We start from the raw sequence: 23,444 nt of genomic DNA on the forward strand, positions 1-23,444 counted from the left end.
CTCCCTGGCAGCTTTGTGACCTTGGGCACATTCTGTGAATTCTCTGAGTGGCTCTGTCAGCTACGGAGGGCTAACCCTCCCTTTACGTTCTGAATAGTGCTCTGGCAAGGAGCACAATTAAAAACGAGGGTTCTAATACGAGGGTTCGTATTATGGCGCTTTCTAAAACAGCGAAGTGCTGCACAAACTCGGGGCACTCCTTTCTCGCGTGCTTTGTGCAGCTGATTTAGCATATGGAAACAACGGGCCTGGTGCTGGCATGCAGCACTCGTACATGCTTTGCAATTAGTGGAGCCTGATTTAATTGTGATTCCATTGTTGGGATTGTGATGCCTCCCGCGTGATGAATAGCCATTTTTCTGGGGGTGTTATCACTTAATCTAGGTAATGAATTCTCTTCATTATCTTGTTCTTCATGTTAATTATACAGGATTTTTCTTATGCCTATTTATCAAGTCAGGACAAGTACAATTTTCTTTTTGCCCACACACCTTTGAATATGGAATATGCACAGGCTAGCATGATTGGTTTGAATTTACATTTCTGAAAAGTTCCAGTCAGTGGCTTGATTTTTCTTACATCCTTACTTGTGGTCTAAGCTTGTATCTCTTCCTTTTTGGGGTATCTCTTAGACAATTAAGCTATCTCTGACTTTTGAGAGGGTACCTCTAGCATATTAAAATGGTATTAAGAATGGGAAAGCATCTAGCTTTGCATATTAATATATTATAATGAAACAACAAATAACCTTGTAATGTTGAAATATTCCATGAAGCACCATGACAGGTAAAATTTAAGTGTAAACCATGGGAAGAAAAGACATTAGCGCATGAACTCTTAAATGACACTAAAAAGAACAGTTCCAACAGGTGTCTGAGGAAAAGCAGAAGATTGTATGTAGTGAGTGAGTGGTGACTGAATTCATTTTGAGTTCAGAGAAGTGATTGATGGGCTAATGTTAAATATTGATATTTATTAATTTAGCATCAAAATTTAACTTTCATAATATTTTCTAAGCCTTTTATTGAATATTTTATGTTGTGTTTTTTAAAAAGTCTTTTTTTTTTTTTTAATTTGTGTCTATTATTTAGCCAGTTATTTTTGAGAATGTTGGCCAACAGCATTTTGATGGGCATCTTTCTGCTTTTGATTTCAGGTTGAAGCCATTCTAGTCAATATTTTTGGTGGAATTGTCAACTGTGCCATCATCGCCAATGGGATCACCAAGGCCTGCCGGGAGCTAGAACTGAAGGTGCCCCTGGTGGTCCGGCTTGAAGGTGAGTATGGGCAATCTCCCTCTGCCAGGTGAGGTGAGCAGAGCGTTCTGCACTTACACCTTCCTGAGACAACAGGAGTAAACACGGGAGTAAGATGAAGTAAGTCAGCATGGCAGTGATTCTGTGAGCATTTAATACGCTCAGATTGATTGTAACTCTCCAAGAATGGCATATGTTAGCATTCTTCAGATTTTCCATATTTGTTTCAGAGTGGAGCCCTTTTATTATGAATCATTTTCTGAGATTGGTGTTTTGAAGGGAACACTTTGAGAGATGATGCTGCTAGAGTTATTCATCGAGAGAAGGCAATGGTTGTGGTCTAGCACTCCTTATCTGCTAAAATTGTGGACCCAAAGACCTCTGGCTTATTTGAGTTGTATATTTCAATACTTATTGGATTAATTCAATAATTTTCTAAGAGGTACTTTAAAAATATGTTTAAATAATTAAATTAGTATTTTTAAATTAAGCTAATTTTTTTTTTTCATTTTTGTTAATCCTCACCCAAGGATATTTTTCCCTTGGGTTTTTTAAAAGAGAAAGTGGAAGGGAGGGAGGGAGAAAGAGAGAGAGAAACATCAATGTGAAAGAAGCACATTGATTAGGTGACTCCCACACATGCCCCAACCTGGGACAGGGATGGAACCTGCAATCTAGTTCTGGAAATCAAACCCGTGGCCCTTCTGTGCGCAGGCTGATGCTCTAACCAGCCAGGGCCATTTTATTTTTTATATTATTTCTTTTTTTTAAATATTTTTCAGAGAGGAAGGGAGAAGGAGGAAAGATAGGAACATCAATGATGAGAGAGAATCATTGATTGCTGCCTCCTGCACACCTACTGGGGATGGAGGCTGCAAACAGGCATGTGCCCTGAACAGGAATCCAGCCGTGACCTCCCTGTTCATAGGTCGACGGTCGACACTCAACCACAGAGCCACACAGGCCAGGCTATCTCATTTCTTTTATATATAAATATATGTAGCATATATTTTATGAAAAATAAATTTGTTAAATTTTTAATAAGAATAGCAGCATTGTTTTACATTTTTGAAATCTCTTTAATATGTAGTTTAATATTTGCTTTATTTTATCTGTTGTGATATGTTGTTTTGGTTGAAGTAGATGAAGAAAACCTGGCCTCATATAGAGCTATTTATTTGGAAAAGGGAGGAGTTTTTAATAATCATTTCATTGAATTTTGAATATTCTTTGGTGCTCCATTAAGGTCTATAAGCAATAGTTTCTTTATTGAAGATTTATTTTGTGTGGAATCTGAAATGATTTTAATGAACTTTTCATATTCTACTCTATTGAAATCTGTTGGTCTGTCTTGCACATGAAGTGGATTTTATGCATGCATGGTTTGTAATGTCATGCAGTGATCATATGGAGCATTTTGGATTATGCAGATCTAAAGGTTGACACATTTCAACATACAGTATAAAGAAGTTCCACAGTTGTTAGTATCACAGCATCCTTGCCCTGGCCTGTGTGGCTCAGTTGGTTGAGCACATGGTGCCATGTACCCAAAGGTCTCAGGTTGACTCCCAATCAGGACACATGCCTGGGTTGCAGGTTGCTGGTAGGTGTGCATGAGGCAACCAATTGATGTTTCTCTTTGACATCAATATTTTTCTTCCTCTCCTTCTCCCTTCCTCTCCCTAAAATTAAGGAAACACCATTCTCATCAGAGAAGCTTGCACGTACTTTCAAGATGGTACATGCAAGTTTTCCAGAATTCTAATTTCCACAAAAATGTACAAAGTTTATCATCAGCCACAGAGCAGTCGGTTGTTTTTCTGGAGGTGGCAGGCTCTCCCCATTTTCTGTACCATCTGCCAGAGCACAGTCTGAACCAGCACAGTGCGTCTGTTCTCCCTGCCTGGGCCCGGGGCAGGGGCCTCGTACTCCTGGCACAGCCCCACCGCTTGCTGTCCCGTGGAGGCCCCGGCGCTCAGGGTCCAGCTCATGTGTGTCCCACAGAGGCCCCGGCACTCAATGTGTAGCTCAGTGTGCAGCTCATGTGTCATGCGGGAGACTCACAGCTTAGGGTGCAGCGCGTGTGGACTTCCGCCTGAACTTGAGCCTGGGAGATTAGTACTTAAGGGTTGAGACTTAGAAAAATTAATATTTCTTACTGTTCATTAAGGACACCCGACTTGAAAAATGCACCCTGTACGGCAAGTGTGTGGTGGGGGAGCAGGACTAGCCCAGGCTGGTGCCACTGCTTTGATTCCGTGGTAGCGGCTGGCACTTCACCCACCATCAGTGCCAATGCCAACAGAGTATCATGGTTTTTAATATGATCATTTTATCATTACTACTACAACAAAATCATGTTTCATGTCAGGGGCTGACCTCCCCTGGCTTCTAGGGACCCCACTTGGAGAGCCACTGCAGCAGAGAGGCAAAAACAGGCCCTGTAATGTGAGAACTAGCAGCAGGCCTGTGGGCACCATCATTGACTTCAGAGCACAGTGCCAAGCAGCCCGGGGGTAGATCTCTGCACATCATCCCGGGACAGCTGCTCTCCCCACGTTCCCCGCTGCTGCGTCATTCCACAGACAGGGTCCCCATGGGGGATGTGGCCCCTGGGTGTCTCCATCCCATGAGGGCGAGACCCCACCCAACACAGCTGCAGTGCTGGTCTCTTCGGCTGCTTCTAGTGCCCCTTCCTCCTCTCACCCTCTTCCCTGCTCCTCCCTCTGAGACGCCGCCTCACAAACTCCCACCAGGACCAGGCAGACCTGCTAGAAATAATGATGACAAGAGAAAAACAAAAATAGCACAAGCGCCAGTTGGCAAAGTTTAACATGGACGTTCAAACATCTGCATGAATGAAATCTCCTTAATACAGTAAAGGCAGCAGAACGATTCCAGTGACAATCACGTAAGCAGTTGACCAAGGAGCTGCTGCCTCAGCGGAAGTGTAGCTCACAGTAAAGGGCTGTGTCCACCTTTCAGGGCAGAGTGGCCAGTGGCCCTTGGGTTCGACCAGTCAGCTCCGTGTCTGCAGAGGAGAGCAGTTGTCCAGACTAGTGTCTGCCACTCAAAGTGAGTGTGTGCCTGGTGCCCTCTGTCCTGTGACCTCCCTGCGCCGTGGTGTCGGCAGAGGTCCGTGGTTCTTAGCTTTAGGGTCGTTCCTAGGAAAGAAAGCTACCCCACTTTCATTTTCCCCAAAGACCAGAAGGAGCAGTTCTCTTTTTCACACAGTGCTCGGTATTCCGGAAGGAAATGACCTCTGACACTGAGCATCTCCCTGTCGCGTGTACATGGAAAATAAACATGCTGAAACACGCTAAATACCACGTCCACGGTCATCTCCCTCACTGCTCTCTCTTGGCTGTGTCAGAGGTCTGCCCGCGCTGCTGGAAGTGTTGACATTTCTAAGTTGTTAGACAATCAGATTTGCATCTTTTAAGTTAGTGCGCCTCCAAAGTATGTGCCTGTGGGGTTTTAATTGGTTAATTGATATACTAAACACTGTATGCAGGTTACTGAGCTTTGGGCATGAAGGAGGATGTATAGAAATATAAGAAATGATCTCAGTTACTAGGCGGCTGGGAAATAAAAGAGAAAGAAAGAAGATGTAAAATACAAGATATTATATTTACAGTGTTCACAAGTGTTGGTCCTACTAGAATCTGCTTCTGCATCAGGACTTCCTGACAGCAAGGCTTCTTGTGAACCTTCAGAAATATTATCGCCACCCAGTGTCCCCGGTGACGGGGAATTGCAGGTTTAGAATCAAGATGAGCTCAAACAGCAGACTGCCCCCAAAGCTTTGTGGGCTAAAGCAGCCCTAGTGACCCGGGACTCTGCTCTCTCAGCACAGGGCCTGTCCTGTCATAGGCTCCTGGGGCCTTTGTCAAAGGGGGAGCAGGAGAGCTTTCGACACGCCCGGATCCCAGCTGTTTCTTTCCCGCCTCCTATGGGAGCAGCATCTTGTTGATAAGGGTTCTCAGCACAGTCATGCCAAGGACATGCACTTACGTGATTTGGGGAAACCAGCAGCCCACACCAAGGTTAGGACTGTCCCAGAGTTGTGTTGTCCTACATAACAAACCAGGAAAGATGAAGGATTGTGCCCCAACTCTGCTCCCGGCACTTCATGATGACAGGCGTCCACTGGCCGTCTCAGAATAGCGCTCTCCAGCCAGGCACAGGATTGCTCTCCTCTCAAAGACTCCAGGTCAGCTGAACAACCACATTCTGTGGGGAGCTTGTTAGCTTTTGTCAGCAGTGGTTTCTGTTACGAATGAAGAACGCATGATCTGGAATGAGCTTTTCTTTGAAGCCCTGACCTGGGATTCCTGACCTGGAGCCCTGACTTGGAGGCCTGAACCTGGGGCTCTCACTGGGGCCGGGACCTGCCTCGGGTAACTAACTGAGCCAGTCGTGGACATTGAGGCCTCAGTTCCCTCCAATAAAAATAAGCAGCTTGGCTTGCAGTCTCCTGGGACGCCTGCCATGGGCGGCCGGGCAGTGTGATTCCACGTGCCTTTGCCATCAGCAGGGCAGGAGCTGGGCCTGGCTTTGCCTCTGACTCTCAGGGAGAGTGGGCAAGTTCCCAGGCCCCCCAGGGCCTCGGCTGCCTCATCTGTAAACGGGATAAAAGGATATTCCTTTGGGTGATGAGCCCCTTAACTCGCGTATCCACCGAGCATTCATTGTTCCTCACAAACAGAGTGCTACCTGTGTTTTTGTAAAAGAACCGGCATTCCTATTGATAACAGTGTAGAAAGAGAGGTCTACACTCTGCCAGGGGTTTCCTCACAGCCTGAGATTAAAGCCCAGGAAGTTAGGGAGGGTGGGGGGAGGGTGCACCCTTTGAACCAAACCCTGTAATGTGTGTCCTCCCTGGTAAGAAGGCAGAGAACAAACTTCATCAATTAACCTTGCATCTGTGTGGCTCTCTCACTCCACCAAGTGGCAGGAAGTCTGTGGTCAAACAGGCAGAAGAGGGAGCACTTTACAGACTGTGGTAATTATTATTCTCTGTATAATGTCCTCTACAGTAGAGCGGGGTTTCATTTTGAAATCGCCCCCCCCCCCCCCCCCCCGCTTTGTTCTCTGGGGGGCAGATCCTCGGCGCCTGCAGTGTGGCCAGCAGGCGTGGGCGGCCGTCTGGTCAGATGGTGGTTCAGGTCACTCCAAGGGAGATATGGCCGGGGCAGGGGTAGGAGGTGGAGCCGGGGCAGGAGTCGGGATAGGGGCCAGGCAGGGCCAGGCAGCTGCAGATGGTACTTGGCTGCTCCCATTTCTCCTCATCTCTCTATTTGACTCTGTCCCTGTCTCTTTTCTGGGCCTAACCCTCTCTGGGTTATTCCTCATGAGTCTCTTATCATGTGTCTTTGGCCTCTCTCTCTCTCTTTCTCTCTCTCTCTCTCTCTCTCTCTCTCTCTCTCTCTCTCTCTCTCTCTCTCTCTTTGTGAGCATCGCCCGCACCCGCCCAGTCCCATGTGGACTCCTCTGACCAGGGCCCTGCGCACGCTCCGAGCCTGTCCAGGCCCGAGCTTCCATCTCAGCATGAGGACTCCTCCCTCAGCTTAGCTCTGGGCGTGCTCGGTGTATGCTGAATAATTAAGGCTGTAATTAAAGTGTAAGTGCAAGTATAATTAAAATTCACTTTAGTGGATCCTGAAATTATGAAGCAATTAGGTATGGGATGTGGCCCGGCAGGAGCAGCTGGAGGAGAGCTGCGCCGTCCTCCCTGGCCTGGCCCGGCCCCACCCTGCCCACCGCGCCGACCCGGAGCAGCGCCGACCCGGAGCAGCGCCCACGTGCCTGGGGGGGCTGAGGAGCTGCTGGGCAGAGGACTGGCAGCACTGGGCGCTCTCACTCAGGGCAGGGACTCAGCAGCAGCTGCTGCTCCGCCTTCTTAGCTGCTGGCCCCACAGAAACCCTGGAGAATCCCGGGAAATGGGGGGAGCGTTAGGCCGTGTTGCAGGCCTAACAAAACGGCTGTCTGAGGATATCGGGACAGCAAGGCAATCAAAAGTCTGTCTCTCCCCCCCCAACCCCAGCACGCTGCGAATGTGTGAGCAGCGTGGCATCAGGTCCATCGGCAGGTCCACAGGGCAGCAGGCGCTGTGCTGAGCCTGGACACCCTGGGGCACGCGTCCAGCCAATCACCAGCTCGTGAAGCTCGTGTCCAGTGGGGACAAGAGATGTCAGGAGCGGACCCGGGTGCTGGGGTCTGACTCAGGCACTGGGGGCTCCTTTTATAACCCTTCGCTCTGGCCGGCAGGCAGGAGGTGGTGAAAAGGCTTCCCAAAGAAATGCCATTCAAAGGGAGATCTCGGGACCAGATGGGCATCGGCCAGGCAGAGGGGACAGCAGAGCTGGGGTGGGAGGCCAAGGCCCAGGCTATCTGCCGGGTCCTGGGTCCTAGGGCTAGCATTTCCCCTTGGCAATGCCTGGTGTTTGTCGGGTGCTGAAGAGGAATTAGGCTAGTTCAGTGGTCGGCAAATATCGAGCCACATGCGGCTCTTTGGCCCCTTGAGTGTGGCTCTTCCACACAATACTATGTGTGGGCGCGCACACGTACAGGGCGATTGAAACTTCGTGGCCCATGCGCAGCAGTCGGTTGTCGGCCTGGGCGAATCTATTTTGAAGAAGTTGTTCTAATGCCGAGCCACACTCAAGGGGCCAAAGAGCCGCATGTGACTCGCGAGCAGCAGTTTGCTGACTACTGGGCTAGTTGGTTGCGAGGAAGAGCAGCCCATTTGTCTCGGGGCCGGGGGGTTCAAGAGTTTATCTCACCCCTACAATGTATAGGGGAGCCAGGTGATGCTGATGACCACTTCTCGTGGGCGGGAACCACAGGAAAGCTGGCCCCAGGCAAGAGCAGAGCCGGGCTAGGCGCCCTGGTCTGGCACTCACAGCTCCTCGTGCTCTTGCCTGCTCACCATGTCTGTCACGCACGCTGCCCGCCCCCATTCTCAGGAGAGCGAATCGGTGCACAGCTAACAGCCACCGTCAGTGTTCGGACTGTCCTTGATCAGGTGCAGTTAGTTTTCTGGGAACAACTGATTCTGCTCAGGAAACACCGGTCCCTCCCCAGCAGGCCGGGGCAGAGTGGTCTAGCCAGACAGGAGGTTGGAAAGAGCAGCATCCTACTCATGCCCGGTCTTTGCCCCTGAGTGCCGTGGAGCGTCAATTGAGATTCAAGCGGGCTCACAGGGAATAGTGCTGCCCGTTTAAACCCCGCGCAGGAGGCCCAGGAATGAGCATGGAGAAGGAGGAGCAAAGGGGCTGAGGCTGAACCCTGCCAGCCAGGAAGCCCAAGTCCCGGCTGAAAGGACTGACTTGTAAACACCAGCCTCAAGGTCAAACAGAGGCACGTGGAGGACTCCGTAAGCCACAGGATCAGAGATATCCTATTATTGCCCACAAAGTCAGAGGAGTGATTCGGATTCAGAATAGACGTTTCCAGCATTAGCTCCAGGAATCCTGTAAACCACTGAGAGGGAGCCGCATGCCAGTTCCAGGGCCTCCTGGCCACACTAGCCATGCCCGCTGGACCGGAGCCAGGAACCTGCTCTAGCCTCAGCCCTCTCATTTGTGAGGGAGGAGAATAACAGCCACCTGGGGGCGCCCCTGAGGAGCAGTGAGCTAATTTGCTTAGAGCCCTGGACACATGCTGAGCGCCCTGCTCTGGCTGCTTGGACTGATGGCCGCCACCACTGGCGCTGCTCCTGCGCCAAGCCAGGTCCGCCCAGCATGACTGGCCCCGGGTCCCACAGCGGCGGCAGGCCTGGTAAGGCTGTGGGCGCAGCAGGGTGCACCCCACAAGAGGCAGGCAGGACCCCAGCCCTGGGTCAGGCAGAGGGGCCTGCCTCCTGGGGGGGCCCTGGAGGTCACATGATGAGATTGGAGGGTGCTCTGAAGAAAAAGGGAAGAGGGAGAAGAGCCTGTTGTAACTTAGACTTCTTCCCCGGCAGCTTGGAGGACAGTTGGGGGGAGAATTCTAGTCCGTGTCTGTGTGGAAGGAGATAGGAATGTACAGTTACTTGGTCCAGAGACGGACTGGCTCTGTGCCAGCCGGGCTCTTCCTCCCGCTGAGCACAGCCCGAGAGCGCCCGCCAGGAGCAATGCTGGAATGCCCCCAGTCCACCCCCGTGCGAGCCTCTGCCCTGCCTGCCAGCCTCTGGGAAACTCCACCAAATGGACCAGGATGGGCACGAGGCTGTACTCATGACCTAATAGGTCTTCGCAGATGCTTTTCTTAAGTCACAACCTGCCCGGCATTGAGCACTTCACACGCGGAACACTGCCGAGCTCCGTTTCTCGGTGGGGATGGGTGTGGCCGGCGGTCCTGAGGTCAGGTGCGCTCAGGCTGAGGTCTAGGCCAGGCCTGACTGGGCAGGGTCGCTCCCAAGTCACTCCCGTGTGGCAGGGGACCGGAGGCCACGGGTCTTCCCTGGCTGCTGGCGGAGCCTGCCCTCGGTTCCGCGCTCCCAGAGGCCCGGGGGCAGCCCGCAGCTGGCAGCTCCCTCCTCGGGGACAATCCAGGCGTCCAGGGAGCAGACGGCTCTGGGCTTGGTCACGGAGTCTGCAAGGCATTTCGTCGCCTGTGGCGACCTCACTGAGGAGCAGGCAGCCCAGCGGCGTGTGGGGCGTGAGCGCCGGGAGCCGTTGGTCCTCTTGGCGCTGCCGCCCATTGACAAAGTCACCTCTGCAACGGGAGGCAGCTTCTGCAGCGGAGGCTCACGTGGCCGACTTACACGGCTCCTCCTCGTCCACTCGAGGCCTCAGGGTGGGAGGTGCCCTGCTCTAACCCCGCGGCCCGCTGACTCCTCACTGCCGCCTTCCAGGGCGGTCCTGCCATCGATGTCCAGAAGGCGGGCAGGGCAAAGGGTGCAGGGCCATCCTGCAGGTGTTAGGGGTGTGCGTTTTGTACCCCTTGCCCTTCAGTGGCCAGAACTCAGTCACATGACTCAGGCCAGGGGCCTGGCGCCGCTCCCTGGTGGGCAACCACCCCCCCAGCCTCTGCTCCCACTGGACGGGGAGCAGGAGCCGTTGGGTGCTGGCCTGGACACAGCCACTGCCCTTTGCCAAGTGCTGTCCCAGGCGTTAGCTCTGCCTCTCCTCAGCCTGTGCTCCCAGCACTCACCTCGCTTACAGGAGACAGCATCGCTCTACAACAGGTAGGGCGTGTGATGAGAGACAACAGGCTCACACCTGTTGATGCTGTCACCCCTATGTGACCACAAACGCTCTCCCTCCTCTCTGTGCCTCAGATTCCTCATCCTGTAACTGGGGCGGTAGCACCTGCTTGGGTTGTCAGAAAGACGCATCTAAGTCTCTGACGTAAGCCGGCCTCTGTACATGTTAATGACTGTTCGCTGTAAGGAAAATGATCATAATGTTCTGTCTGGAGATAAAGAAGTTGGGGCTCAGAGCAGTTAAATGATTTACCCTGAACTGTACACTCAGAGGCAGGGAGAGGCGGATTTCTCTAATGACCTGCCTTTGGGTGGTTGCTTCGCAGAGCACAGCTGTCCGATTCCCATGTCAAGCAGCGGCCAGTGAGCATTGAGCCAAAGATCCAGTGCCCAGTGCCCTCCCTGGGGCTTCCATGTGCCCGGGGCCCCGAGAATCCACGTGACATCCCCTTTCCCTCCTGCCCCTCCAGCTCGCCTTTCCCTCAGCATGGAACGCTGCCGGCTCCTTTCCACGTGCTCCCGGGCCGCCCCAGCCGGGGCTCCAAGGCCATGTTTATAAATAGGCTGTCTGGCCATGCAGGTGGAAGCACAGGAAGTGATGTCAGATAATATATTTCATTAGACTTAAATGTTATCACATTTCTCCCAGAGCTGCTCACCCTGAAAGGAGAACAGTATTTCCCATGTTAATAGTCAGTCCCAGCAAACCTTGGTGGGGGGGCCGGTAGGTGCTCAGACCCACCAGGACGGCCGGGCGCTCCCTGTGGGCCTCCCTGTGGTACAGAACGAGCGGAAGGGGAGATGCGTGTGTTTGAACGCTGTCATTGTCCCACGGCCGTGGTTCGTGGCCGCTGGTAGCAGATTGTCTGAACTGCAGGTCTCAGATTCGGCCAGGGCTCACACCTTCCGAGACATTAGGACCCGGCCTCGGTGCAGCCACCAACCACGCTGCGCCTACCGGACTGTCACCGTGATTGCAGCTCTTAACAGTGAAGTCTCTCTGTCTCTCGGAAGTCCTCTGCTTCCTTCTGTTCCAGCTGGACCTCTCTTGATACAGATCCCCTTCATGGCCTCTCCTGCCTGGACGCTGACTAGACCTGTGTCACCACCCCCTGGAGCACAGGGTTCAGGTCAATAGTCATGCGCCCTCTGTGTGGCTGCTGGTGTCCCTGCCGCCCGCACCCGGGGTTTCCTTCTCTTGCTCGTTTAAAAAAAAAAAAAAAAAAAAATATATATATATATATATATATATATATATATATATATATATATATATATATATAAAATTGATTTTTTTACAGAGAGGAAGGGAGAAGGAGAGAGCGTTAGAAACATCAATGAGAGAAACATCAATCAGCTGCCTCCTACTGGGGATGTGCCCACAATCAAGATACATGCCCTTGACCGGAATTGAACCTGGGACCCTTCAGTCCACAGGCCAACGCTCTATCCACTGAGCCAAACCGGTTAGGGCTCCTGCTCATTTTTGACGCAAAGCTTTTTCTTTAGATCCCATATTCAGACTGTTCAGTCAAGGGATAAATCCATTGCAGGAGATTTTCCTTTTCCAAACTTGTTGACCAAGTGGTTGTTAATCTTCCTTTTTTCTCAATCTTATAAGTACCTCATTATTTTCAATTTCTAAATGCCAGAGAAAATATAGGCAGTATCTTTTAATGCCGGACATTTAGATGAAAATGGAGAAGAAATAAATTTGTCATTGGATTTACTTAGTAGCCATATCTGCATCGTAAAAAGCTGAAGCGGAGTCGTGACTGGATTGCGTTGGTGGGACAGTGTCCGGTGTGTTAGGTTTGCCTCTTGGGAAACCACCTCCTGTTCCATGTCAGTGACTGTGCCCCTCCTCTCCCAGGAACCAACGTCCACGAGGCCCAGCGCATCCTCAGCAGCAGCGGGCTCCCCATCACCTCGGCCGTGGACCTGGAGGACGCAGCCAAGAAGGCCGTGGCCAGCGTGGCCAAGAAGTGAGCCTGGGCCCTGGTCCCCGGAGGAAGAAGTCGATTTGCCATAAATCGGGCTGGTTCTCTCCTCACTGAAGGAAATGGTTATCTCTTTGGGGAAAACTCAGGAAGGGGAGAAGCAAAACCATTGTGTAAAAAAATCTTACTTCTGTATCTTCTTGAATCAGATATCTAAACAGACTAATCTGATTTCACTTACGTCTTTATTACATTAATGCCCTGTCTTCTCACACTTTCCTGCCACCGTGAGCCTGCTCAGTAGACCTTGTGTGGGCGACGCTGGGGAACGTCTGTGTGGCCGGACAGGCAATTCGGTGACATTTAATCCTGAACAATAAAAAATCACAGGCCCTGCATACTCAGGCAAGACTACCTTAACAGATTAACTCTAAAAGGTGCAGCCAAGGCAGACCAATAGCTGTTTCACTGTCACAGCTTTCCACATTCCTAATTCCAGCACCTGCAGGAAAAACCAGGAATATTCCAAAGTATATTTTACAATGGAAGGTCCACACTTCCCATGATATTCCATATATTCTTACCTTTGCCTTAATACTGAGTATACTCCTTACCTCACTCACAATAAAACCAGAAGCCTTACTTGTAATTTTTTAGTAGATTTTATTTAATGTGAAAACTGAGGAGAGCCGATTCTTATGTGAATCTCTGTAATTAAGACATTCCAAGATGAGACATCATTGTAATTTTATCGTGAGGGTCAGTATCTTCTCTCCCTACCCTTCTTGACCCCCCCAGAATCTACTAACTGGGGGCACATAATGAAGAGAATATGGCTTCTCTGTAGTGCCTATTGGGGGAGGGGAGCGAATTGGGTTTATGATGATATTTTGGTAAATCTTTATTTGTACACAAATTTAAATAAAATCCTGTTCTGTAAACTCTTAAGATCTGTGTATTTCTCATTTTTATCAATATTATTCCTTAAACACTTTTCTCCAAAAATTAGGGAATTTGGGTTATATATTATATGGTTCCAGGATTAGTCCAGTTTCACTCAACTTCAGCAGCAACCATTTCTTGTTAGGAGATTATTCAATGAAAGAATAAGAGTTACATACAAACCAGAAGTGTCATAGACGTTTAACAGGTTAAAATGTGACTTCAGTCAACAAAAGACTACAGAAATCTGCGACAAAGCTCCCTGGTCTAATGAGGCTCGGTTGCCACTGGCAACAATTTTCGCATCACGTGTAGCAGACGTTTTTGTTTGTTGCTTCCCAGTTCTCATTCGTTCCGCATGGCCACAAGTTGACAAGTCATGTTATAGCTCCATGTTTGCCATTGTTTTATTATTAGTATTTTGTAATAAATGAAAAATAGCAATAATGCCTTTTTGGTGTGTTTTGAATTTTGATAGTTTAAAAACTAGTTAGCATGGTAAAAGAAATAATATATTTTGTCAATTAGGCAAAAATCATCATATTCCAGTGTTTTGTGAAGACTGTGTTCACAACACATGTATCTTGCTGCTCCTAATCAATCCAGTGTCCAGAGGGCTGTCTGGAAATGAACTAATGTGATCATTTGTAAAAAGGTTAATCACAAGCAAATCGCCACATGGGTGGTGATCAGGATTCAGTGCTGTTTCTTCTTTTTTGGGAGCTCCACGTGTCTGAGTTTATTTGCTCAAATCTGTCCCTGGTGCTGAGCACAGTGTGGATTCTGTAACTGTTTGTGGGGTGGGTGCTGGGGGGTGTGGGCCGGCTCCACTGGCTGGATCGGAGTGGAGTCGGGGACAGTGCTGGTGGTGGCAGACCCGAAGGCCTCTGCATCACCCACTCCAGTGCCCTGTGCTGCTCACCTTCCCGCGTCCCCTCCAAGTCTCCCCTACATGCAAATGTGCAAAATATTTCCTTTCAGTCTGATCGATATTTTCTTAAAGTTGGTTGTGTCCTCGCAGGAATCCCCATGAACCCGGGTGACCATCTTCACTTGCTGAAACTTACAGGGTAGCATCTGTTTTGCCTGAACTGCTCTGCATGTAAGATCAGACCAGACTTGCTAGTCTCCCATGTCAGTCTCCTAGAACGAGTATCACATTCGGAGGACGTAAAAGGTTCTCTTATTTGAGTCAGCCTATTCTCCAGGCGCTTTTTGTAACGACCAAAACCCAAGCCAGCGTACGCAGAGCGGGAACTGCTTTGCTCCTGTGGGCATGGGCACGGGGCTCTGGTTGTAGTTAAGGCTGCGTCCAGAGGCTCACGCCATCAGAACTGGGACCCTGCGTCCCAGGCCAGCCTGTCTCTGCGGCTGCATTCCCAGGCAGGCCATTTCCCCCGGTGGCAGAATGGCTGCCATCCCACATACATTTTGTCAAGCTCAGCATCCCTAAATGAGAAGGACAGGGGGTGCAGAGAGAGAACAAAAAAAGAAAGAAAGAAACAGCAAAAGTGGGAGGAAGAGAGAGGAAGCTTCTCTCCTGGTAATTCTAAGAAACCCCAGAATGGAGATGGCCAATGTGGTCAGGACCCTGCCTCTCAGCCAGTCCTGCTGCTGAGTTACAGGCTCTGGTGAGTCCCTCTGGTTCAGTGTTGCCCCGAGACACAGCCAGACCATCCAGCTCTCAGCGCTGAGCCCAGGGCCAAGGGGGTCCGCCAGGAGGACTGGAGAGCTAATAGAAGAAACAGTGTATGCTGGGAAAGAAAATCAGAGGACAGCCACACTCATAAATGGGGGAAACAGATGATTCCATAGGATATGTCCAGCTTGTCCAACTCTGAAGTGTCGTGATTCCGTCCTATTTCCTCGCCAGTTCTCTGGGCCCACTTCCCCGGGGCGTGCCGGCCCGGTGTGGTGTGTGCATGCTGCCAGAGCCATCCGGACACCTTCATTTACCTGCCTTGAGCAGTGATGTCCACGTAAGAATAATGGCATCGAAGCACATGGCTCCATGTGGGTTTTCTACTTAAGTTGTAACTCAATTCATGAATTAGTAAAGCAGTCAAGACGTTTTAAATAGCTTGACTAGACTCATGGATCGTTTTTAATTAGTTCTTTAATTAGTTTGTATGCTATGTGCATTCCTCTCCATTTGCTGTGTGTGTGTGTGGGGGGGGGGGGGGGGGAAGTTATCCTGAAGAAAAATAGTGTTTATTAAGACCTTAATAAAAATTAGAATAAAATTATATTTTGACGTTTGTAAATCAAACATTTAAAGTCAGTGGTCATTTGCAGGGTGTGATATATGTTCAAAAATTAAATTAAAAAAAAATGTAATCATGGAGAGAAACCAGCAAGACGGGGGAAGGAGCCCTGGCTGGTGTTACTAGATGGTTAGAGAATCAGCCCGCACACCAAAGGGTTGCAAGTACGATTCCCAGTCCAGGGCATGTACCTAGGTTGCAGGTTTGTTCCCTGGCCTGGTTCGGGCTGGTGTGGAAGACAATGTGTCTCATGTCATTGTGTCCCTTCTCCTCCTTCTCCTCCTCCTCCTCCTTCTCCTCCTCCTTCTTTTCCTCCTCCTTCTCCTCCTTTTCCTTCTCCTCTTCCTCCTTCTTTCTTCTTTCTTCTTCTTCTTCTTCTTCTTCTTCTTCTTCTTCTTCTTCTTCTCTCTCTCTCTCTCTCTCTCTCTCTCTCTCTCTCTCTCTCTCTTTCTCTCTCTTTCTCTCTCTCTCTCTCTCTCTCTCTCTCTCTCTCTCTCTCTCTTTCTCTCTCTCTCTCTCTCTCTCTCTCTCTCTCTCTATATATATATATATATATATATATATATATATAATCTCCCTTCCTTCCTCCCCCTCCCTCTCTTTCCCCCTTTCTCCCTCCCACCCTTCCACTCTATCTAAAAATCAATGAAAAAAATCCCGAGGTGAGGATAAACAAAAAATAAATTTAAAAAAAGAGTGAGGAAGGCTATGTTGTTCTGCACCCACGGAGGGCAATTTGACACACGGAGGGCAATTTTTAGGAACTGTCTTACTGGCACCAGCCACACCCACTTAGGTACCTGTGTCTGTGGCTGCTCACCTTCCTCAGCGGAGGACGTAGCTGTGACAGAGGCCTGTGGCTCTAAAAGAGTTACTGTTTGGTTCTTTACAGAAGACGTTTGCCAAACCCTCCCTAGACCAATTTAATAAAATACAATACTCCCTCTCAAATGGCAGCAACAAATTACTGTTTCCAAACCTGCAAAACAGATTTAAGCATTCAAGTGAAAGAAATGAATGAGTAGGAAGTATGATCATTGATCTTTTTATGCTAAACCCTGTAGGGACATTCTATACTACAATAGGCCACTTGCCAATGAGAATCCATTCCATATGCTGATGTGTATCTTGCCACCATCACAGACCTGCCTGACCATAGTGGTGTGCTTCTGGGGCCATGCTTGTCCTATCAGTTGTATGTGCATTGGAATAACACCAAGTCATGGCTGTGAACACGGAGCTCCCACAGCCCTGGCCTCTCCAGTCTCCTCACAGTGGTCTTGACTAGAGACTGCGCAGTGCACAGTTTCATCTGGGGTCCTGGGAAGGCGATAAGAAAGCAAAGATGTACCACAGGTTTCTAATCCACTCATCTGCTGATGGGCACTTAAGCTGTTTCCAAATCTTAGCTATTGTAAATTGTGCTGCTATGAACACAGGGGTGCATATATCCTTTCTGATTGGTGTTCCTGTTTTCTCATTTCTTGGGATATATTTCTAGCAGTGGGATCACTGGGTCAAATAGGAGTTCCATTTTTAGTTTTTTGAGGAAACTCCATACTGTTCTCCACAGTGGTTGCACCAGTCTGCATTCCCACCAGCAGTGCACGAGGGTTCCTTTTTCTCCGCATCCTCACCAACACTTGTCTTGGTTGATTTGGATCTGTGAGAGCATTATGTTAAGTGAAATAAGCCAGGCAATGAAAGAAAAATACCACACGATCTCACTCATTCATGGAAAATAAAGAGCATTATAACCTGATGAACAAAAAGATAGATACAGAGGCAGTGAAGCATCGAACAGACTGTCAGTTGATCTGTAGAGTGTTGGGGAGGGGGGAAAGAGATCAACTGAAAGACGTGTATGCATGCACATAAGCACAACCAATGGACACAAGACACTAGGGGGGTGGCATGAGAGCATGGGACAGGAGGTAGAGGAGGCTGGGGGAATGTCAATGGGGAAAAAAGGAGATAGATGTACTACTATATGTAATACTTTAAACAATGAAAAAATAAAGTAAAATAATTAGAAGAGAAAGAAAGAAAGAAAAGGAAGGAAGGAAGGAAGGAAGGAAGGAAGGAAGGAAGGAAGGAAGGAAGAAAGAGAAAGAGAAAGAAAGAAAGAAAGAAAGAAAGAAAGAAAGAAAGAAAGAAAGAAAGAAAAAGAATGAGAGAGAAAGAAAGAAAGAAAGAAAGAAAGAAAGAAAGAAAGAAAGAAAGAAAGGGTGATATCAGTGTACCTGTCCCACCTCGTTGCTGCTCAGGCACCACTCCCTGGCCGCCGGGACGCAGCAGCGAGATGGGAGTGTTCTGCTGAAGGCACCGTTGGGGGTAAAGGCGGACGTGGGCAGTGTGGTTCCTCCACTCCGGCACTTTCTGTGCTGATGCCAATGGTATGTCCACCACGTGCCCGCTAGCCATGGAGACAGTTGAGAGCTGAGGACAGATTTTGGTCTGTTGCATTTCAATGAACGGATGGCCCCGTGCCGCTGGGAGCTGCCTTCGGGCCTTGCAGCCCTGGTCCAGACAGAGGGGCGTGGCCTCATCCCTTCACTGCACAGGAGCGCAGAGTTCACGCCACCCGCCCCAGAGCAGCTCTGCATCTGTCACTCCTGTTGCACAGAGGAGGACGCTGTCTCAGGAAAGGCCAGACATGGCAGGAACACACACCTGCAGCTGGCTGCTCAGGTCTGAAACTGACCTCCCTAGGCCAGAGCGTTGCTCTTTGTCTTAAACCTCCAAGAACCTGAATCCAAGAGGGTTGTGGGTAATCTGACAGGATGCTGGACAGAGGCGTGTGGCAAGCTAGGTGACTCACCTCGGTGGCCACGACCTGAGGAAGCACCTTTTAGAGCTGAAAGCTCGCCTCCGCCATTGGATAAACTGTCCGACTACAATGGAACGTGCCCACCAACGCGCATGGCGCCCCCAGCAGGGCCTTTCCCAGGGACTGAGTCCCAGGTGCCTCCCATTAAGTCACTGCTTCCCCAACATACAAAGCCACCCCACGTAGGACAGGCAGGAGGGCGAAGGCTGGAGACTCTTGTTACAGCAGGAGGAGGCAATCTAGTAACATCAGTGAAATAGTGTCCTTAGTAGATCAGTGCATTCAACTAAGAAAGATATAAATTCATTGATATATGAATTTATCTAACCACTGAGCACCAGCCAGGGTTCCTTCGTCCTTAGGGCTCTTGAATTAATTTGTAGTGCAAATCATCTATAAGACTGACAACACATATATGCTCTTACAAATAATATTCTATTTGGGGAGAATATTAAACTATAAAAAGAAAAGAAAATATGGTCAAAACAGACCCAAGTAAAAGTCTGATTTCAAAGCAATCTATTTAAACATTTAAAAATCTCCTAAATCAGCTTACATTGTAGTGTTACAGAGTAAACGCTATTTTTAGTCTTAGGTCTGGGGTTGAAACTGTTAGTGATTCTCAACTGGTATGTATTTCATAGATATGGCCCCACCCAGCTTTATTCAACACATAGAAATATTTTTTTTCTACAGCGTGAGTTGTGTTTCATGTTATTTGGACTCCCTTAATCCACTGAAGTGTGATGGCTAAAATTCTCATATTTGAAATTACACCACACTGTGTTCTAGGGATGAATGTCAAACAGTCTGCAGCTCACTGTTGAGATGGGGTTTTTTTTTTGCAGGGGGGATTGGGGATGTCAAACTTGCTGTTTAGGAAGAAGCGCAGATGAGGACAGCCGCACAGAACTGTGCTCCTGCAAATGCTCCACTCCCGGCAGGGCAGCCCACCCCCAACCACAGGTGCCGGACGGGCCACGCTGCTGAGCCGTCACCGCATAGCCTGCAAACGCGGCTGATGAAATCCAGTCCTTCTGAGACTTTGTGCTTTGCAAGATACTAAGACTCTACCCTGTTTTCCCCAAAATAAGACAGTGTCTTATATTAATTTTTTCTCCCAAAGTTGCGCTAGGTCTTATTTTCAGGGGATATCTTATCTTTCCATGCACTAGGTCTTATTTTCGGAGGATGTCTTATTTTCGGGGAAACACGGTAGTACTTGACAGTGTGCCACGGACATAGAACCTCTTCAGAGCCACTGTCCCAGCATACAGCTTTTTAAAATGGAGCTTGAAAAATGTGGCTAATTCAGTTTCAGGCAAACACATGTCTCTCTGGCAGCTGCTCTTCTCCAGCAGCCTGGCAGCTGCGGGAGGAAACAGGAAGTAAAGACAGGCCTTCTCCTCCAGGGTGGCTGCTCCGGTGGGCATGCGCTGTCTGACCCAGCAGGACCTGGAGCAGGTGGGAAGGAAGCACTAGGAAAACCTGGCAAGGAATTCCCAGAGGCATCATCATGTCATTGGGGAAGATTTCTCAGAGGTTTAAATTGGTTCACTAGTTAATAATTACTAAGGTATACATTTTGAAGCCTGCTTTTTAAACTGATAAATCTCATTCTGTTTATAAACCCATCCAATTTAACAAATCACTTTCAAGTGGCTTTTGATCATGTTTCCATCTATTTGAAATGGATGAAATTCCTTTAAATATCTCAACTGCACAAATTTAATAGATTCCATTTTGTTTTTTATGGCAAGCCGTCCCAAATGCTTCTGTGATCTAATAAATTAAATGGAAGTTTAAGGAAGTCACTCCTAGGTAAGCCGTGACCAAGTGCTGAGACTGTCGCATGGATGAGCGGGGTCCCAGAAACCCTCCGAGGGGGTCAGAAGCTAGATGAGAAGGAGTCATGAAATCCAGAAACTAAAATCACCACAGAAATGGCAAACCCCTGCAGCTATGCTGGGAAGACCAGGCTTTCTTGAATTGGCTATGGTCCTTCCAAGAAGAATGTCAACTCTGCCTCCTCTTAATTTAATGAGTTGGGAGAAAAAGATCCAAACTTCTGTAAGCGATGGATGATATAAGCACCTTTGACCAACACCTAGTTAAATGAAAATGACTTTGAATCAGAATGAAATAGTTAAATTACCTCAAATGTGCTGATTGCTTGTATGCTTGGTAGGATTGCAATGAAAACTCCCAAGACCGTATCCAGGGCTCAGTCATGCGTGTTAGAGTGGAAACACGGTGCTGACCCATGGATGTAAGTATTTCTCACACATGGCAAGTGCACAAAATGTCATATTTTTCTGAAACTGGTTTGGCTCAGTGGATAGAGCGTCGGTCTGCGGACTGAAGGGTCCCAGGTTCGATTCCAGTCAAGGGCATGTACATTGGTTGTGGGCACATCCCAGGTAGGGGGTGGGCAGGAGGCAGCTGATCAATGTTTCTCTCTCATCAATGTTTCTAGCTCTCTGCTCCTCTCCCTTCCTCTCTCTCTCTATAATATATATATATATATATATATATATATATATATATATATATATATATATATATATTTTTAAAGTTATATTTTACATGCTGAACATTCTAGTATCTTAAACATTTCTCTGTTCAACTCAGCCTCTTCCTGGGCGAGCTGCAGTTCCCATAGCTGGCCATTTTGGGCCGGACAGGAGGGCTGGCAGCGGAGGAGTGATGTCTGAGTGTGTTCTGTCCTGCCAGGCTGCCCCTTCTCTCGGCTTTTGGCTAGAGGGAGCAGGCTTTGGTTGCAGCATTTCTTGTCTGTGTCACTGTGTCGCCAGGTGGCCAGCTTCCGCAGCTCCAAGTCTGGAGCAGGGGCAGAAAGAAAACCCAGGCACTCACTCCTTGCTGCTCCTTGTTCCTCGTCCCTGGGAGGCCAGCCGTCTTCACCTTTCAGAGTTAGCGTGCTGAATACGTCACGTGCAAGATCTTCAGCTCTACTGCGTGGGAGGAAAAGAGGAACCCTCATCTTCTCTATCTTCCCAGGAATGGGAGATCCCCTTTTGAAACATTTGAACTGAATTTATTTAAATGGGGTGGGAGGGGGGGGGGATACCACTGTTCCCTATCATCTTTTTGTTGTTATTCTTTTTTTTAATTAAAAAATATATAGTTATGTTTTTAGGTATGTGTTGAAATTTAAAAATGTTTTCAAAAGGAAATTAAACTCTCTAATAATTTCACTGCTACTTATCATGACTTGGTATGCTTCCTCTCATTCATTTTTCAATGCCTAGATGGAGAGATTTGTTTTACTATTTAGGATTGAACTATGTGTACCTGTGTATCACTTTTCTCTTAACATGATAGTATGAGCATTTTACTAGTAGTGGCCCCATCACCTCTTCTTTGATTATCTTCTGAAAGCAGCAACCCACATACAGAGATGAGATAAAAATCCTGATAGTCAGATATCAAGCATGCTCTCTACACAGACAGCCTGTTAAGAAGTGTATTATTATATATATTAGTATTGCAGTTATGAGCACACGCATGTCCAGGAACCAATAAAACTTGGCTATCTGCTCCTACATTTCATTCATTCACTAAAAAAGCCTACAATTGAAGGAGTTAGTGTTAATGAACATGGATGCTCTAATCAACCCTGAAATTATTAGATGTCTGTGAGTTTCTGGATCCTTTGAGAAAAGTGAGCTCTTATTTCCTTTATGCGAAGATTTGGTCAAATGAATGGTATTCCAGGTTCTACTCTGGGTTTACTTCTTGGATGAGAAGGAAATGCTCAAGTTGAACTCATGTCTTCGGCGGGGTTTGGTTGGCAGCAGAGCCTGACACCATGGTTCTTATTCATGTGACTTATTGAGGTCACATTCTCAGGGGAAGCACAGGGTGCTGGGAGAATGACAGTGTCAGGGGAGGACTAGACAGAGATGTGCTTTCCGGAGCAGTCTGCCTTAAGCTCACCCCCGGAGCCCTAAAACATACACTGCACCACGGAGGTTGGTGCACCCAGGAGGCAGCAGGGCTCTTCAGCACCTGCGTCAGTCACAGGTTCCAGGCTCCCCTGGGAGAGAGGGCGGCGTGGTAACTCACAGGTAACTGCCTAAGGCAGCTCCTCGGTCAAGGGCATGCCTCTGGAGAAGGACAGATAATAGCTGTTAACTGCCATCACCCACAGAAGATGGAGGAGAGATGCATCTGCTACAGCTTCTTTATCCCACAGACCCTGGGCTGTACTAAGTGAGGCTTCTGCCACTGCATCAGGCACAGTGAAGGCCTGGAGAACAGCTGTGTCTGAGAACTCTTGAACTTTGAAATCTGGTGTAGGAGACAGAGTTAAAGCCAATATCACAGAAATCAGAGTATATTTATTAGCAAAGATGTCATTAAAATGGTAAATGGAGCCCAGCTAGAATGGCTCAGTCATTGAGCATTGACCTATGAACCAGGAGATCATAATTCTATTCCTGGTCAGGGCACATGCCTAAGTTGCAGGCTTGATACCCAGTAGGGGGTGTGCAGAAGGCAACCAATCAATGATTTTCTCTCATCAGTCATTGATGTTTCTCTCTCCCTCTCTGAAATCAATAATATATATATATATATATATAATATAATTTTAAAAAGGTAAGTGTATTTAGAAGTACATATTAGTAGTTATAGTGTGGTCATGGGGTCTAAAGTACAGCATAGGGAATATAGTCAATAATATTATAATAACTATGTATGGTGTTAAATGGCTATGAAATTTATCAGGATGATCACTTAGCAAGTTATATAACATCTAATCACTGGAGTATACTCCTGAAACTCAGTATCTCAAAATATAATGTTGTATGTCAACTGTAATTGAAAACAAAATAATTTTTAAAAAGTGCTCCAATATCAAGTCACGTGACTGTGTAAAGAAACTTGATTTGCCAGGGATGGAAGTAAAGCCTTGCCTAAGGAAGACCCTTTTTGGCTGAGAACTGCTGAACAAATGGACTCAAGAATGAGCTAAGCTAAGGGACAAGGGAAATGGCATG

General features: G+C 48.2%; 1 protein-coding gene across 2 annotated transcripts in view; it reads left to right on the forward strand.

Annotated features, from left to right (window-relative positions):
* Nucleotides 1-13,335, forward strand: part of SUCLG2 (succinate-CoA ligase GDP-forming subunit beta) — a 208,714-nt gene extending 195,379 nt beyond the window's left edge. Inside the window, exons 10-11 of one of the 2 annotated variants that reach the window (XM_084901839.1) lie at nucleotides 1,157-1,277; nucleotides 12,321-13,335. In XM_084901839.1, coding sequence (XP_084757965.1) covers nucleotides 1,157-1,277; nucleotides 12,321-12,436 — 237 coding nt within the window. In that variant the 3' untranslated portion in view covers nucleotides 12,437-13,335. Of the gene's footprint in view, nucleotides 1-1,156; nucleotides 1,278-3,627; nucleotides 3,802-12,320 lie in introns of those variants that run through there. The other variant, XM_084901838.1, reaches the window with a different exon arrangement.
* Nucleotides 13,336-23,444: the final 10,109 nt, after the last annotated feature.

This window comes from Pipistrellus hanaki (genome assembly GCF_964339955.1).
Source record: "Pipistrellus hanaki genome assembly, chromosome: 13".
Taxonomy (NCBI): Eukaryota; Metazoa; Chordata; class Mammalia; order Chiroptera; family Vespertilionidae; genus Pipistrellus; species Pipistrellus hanaki.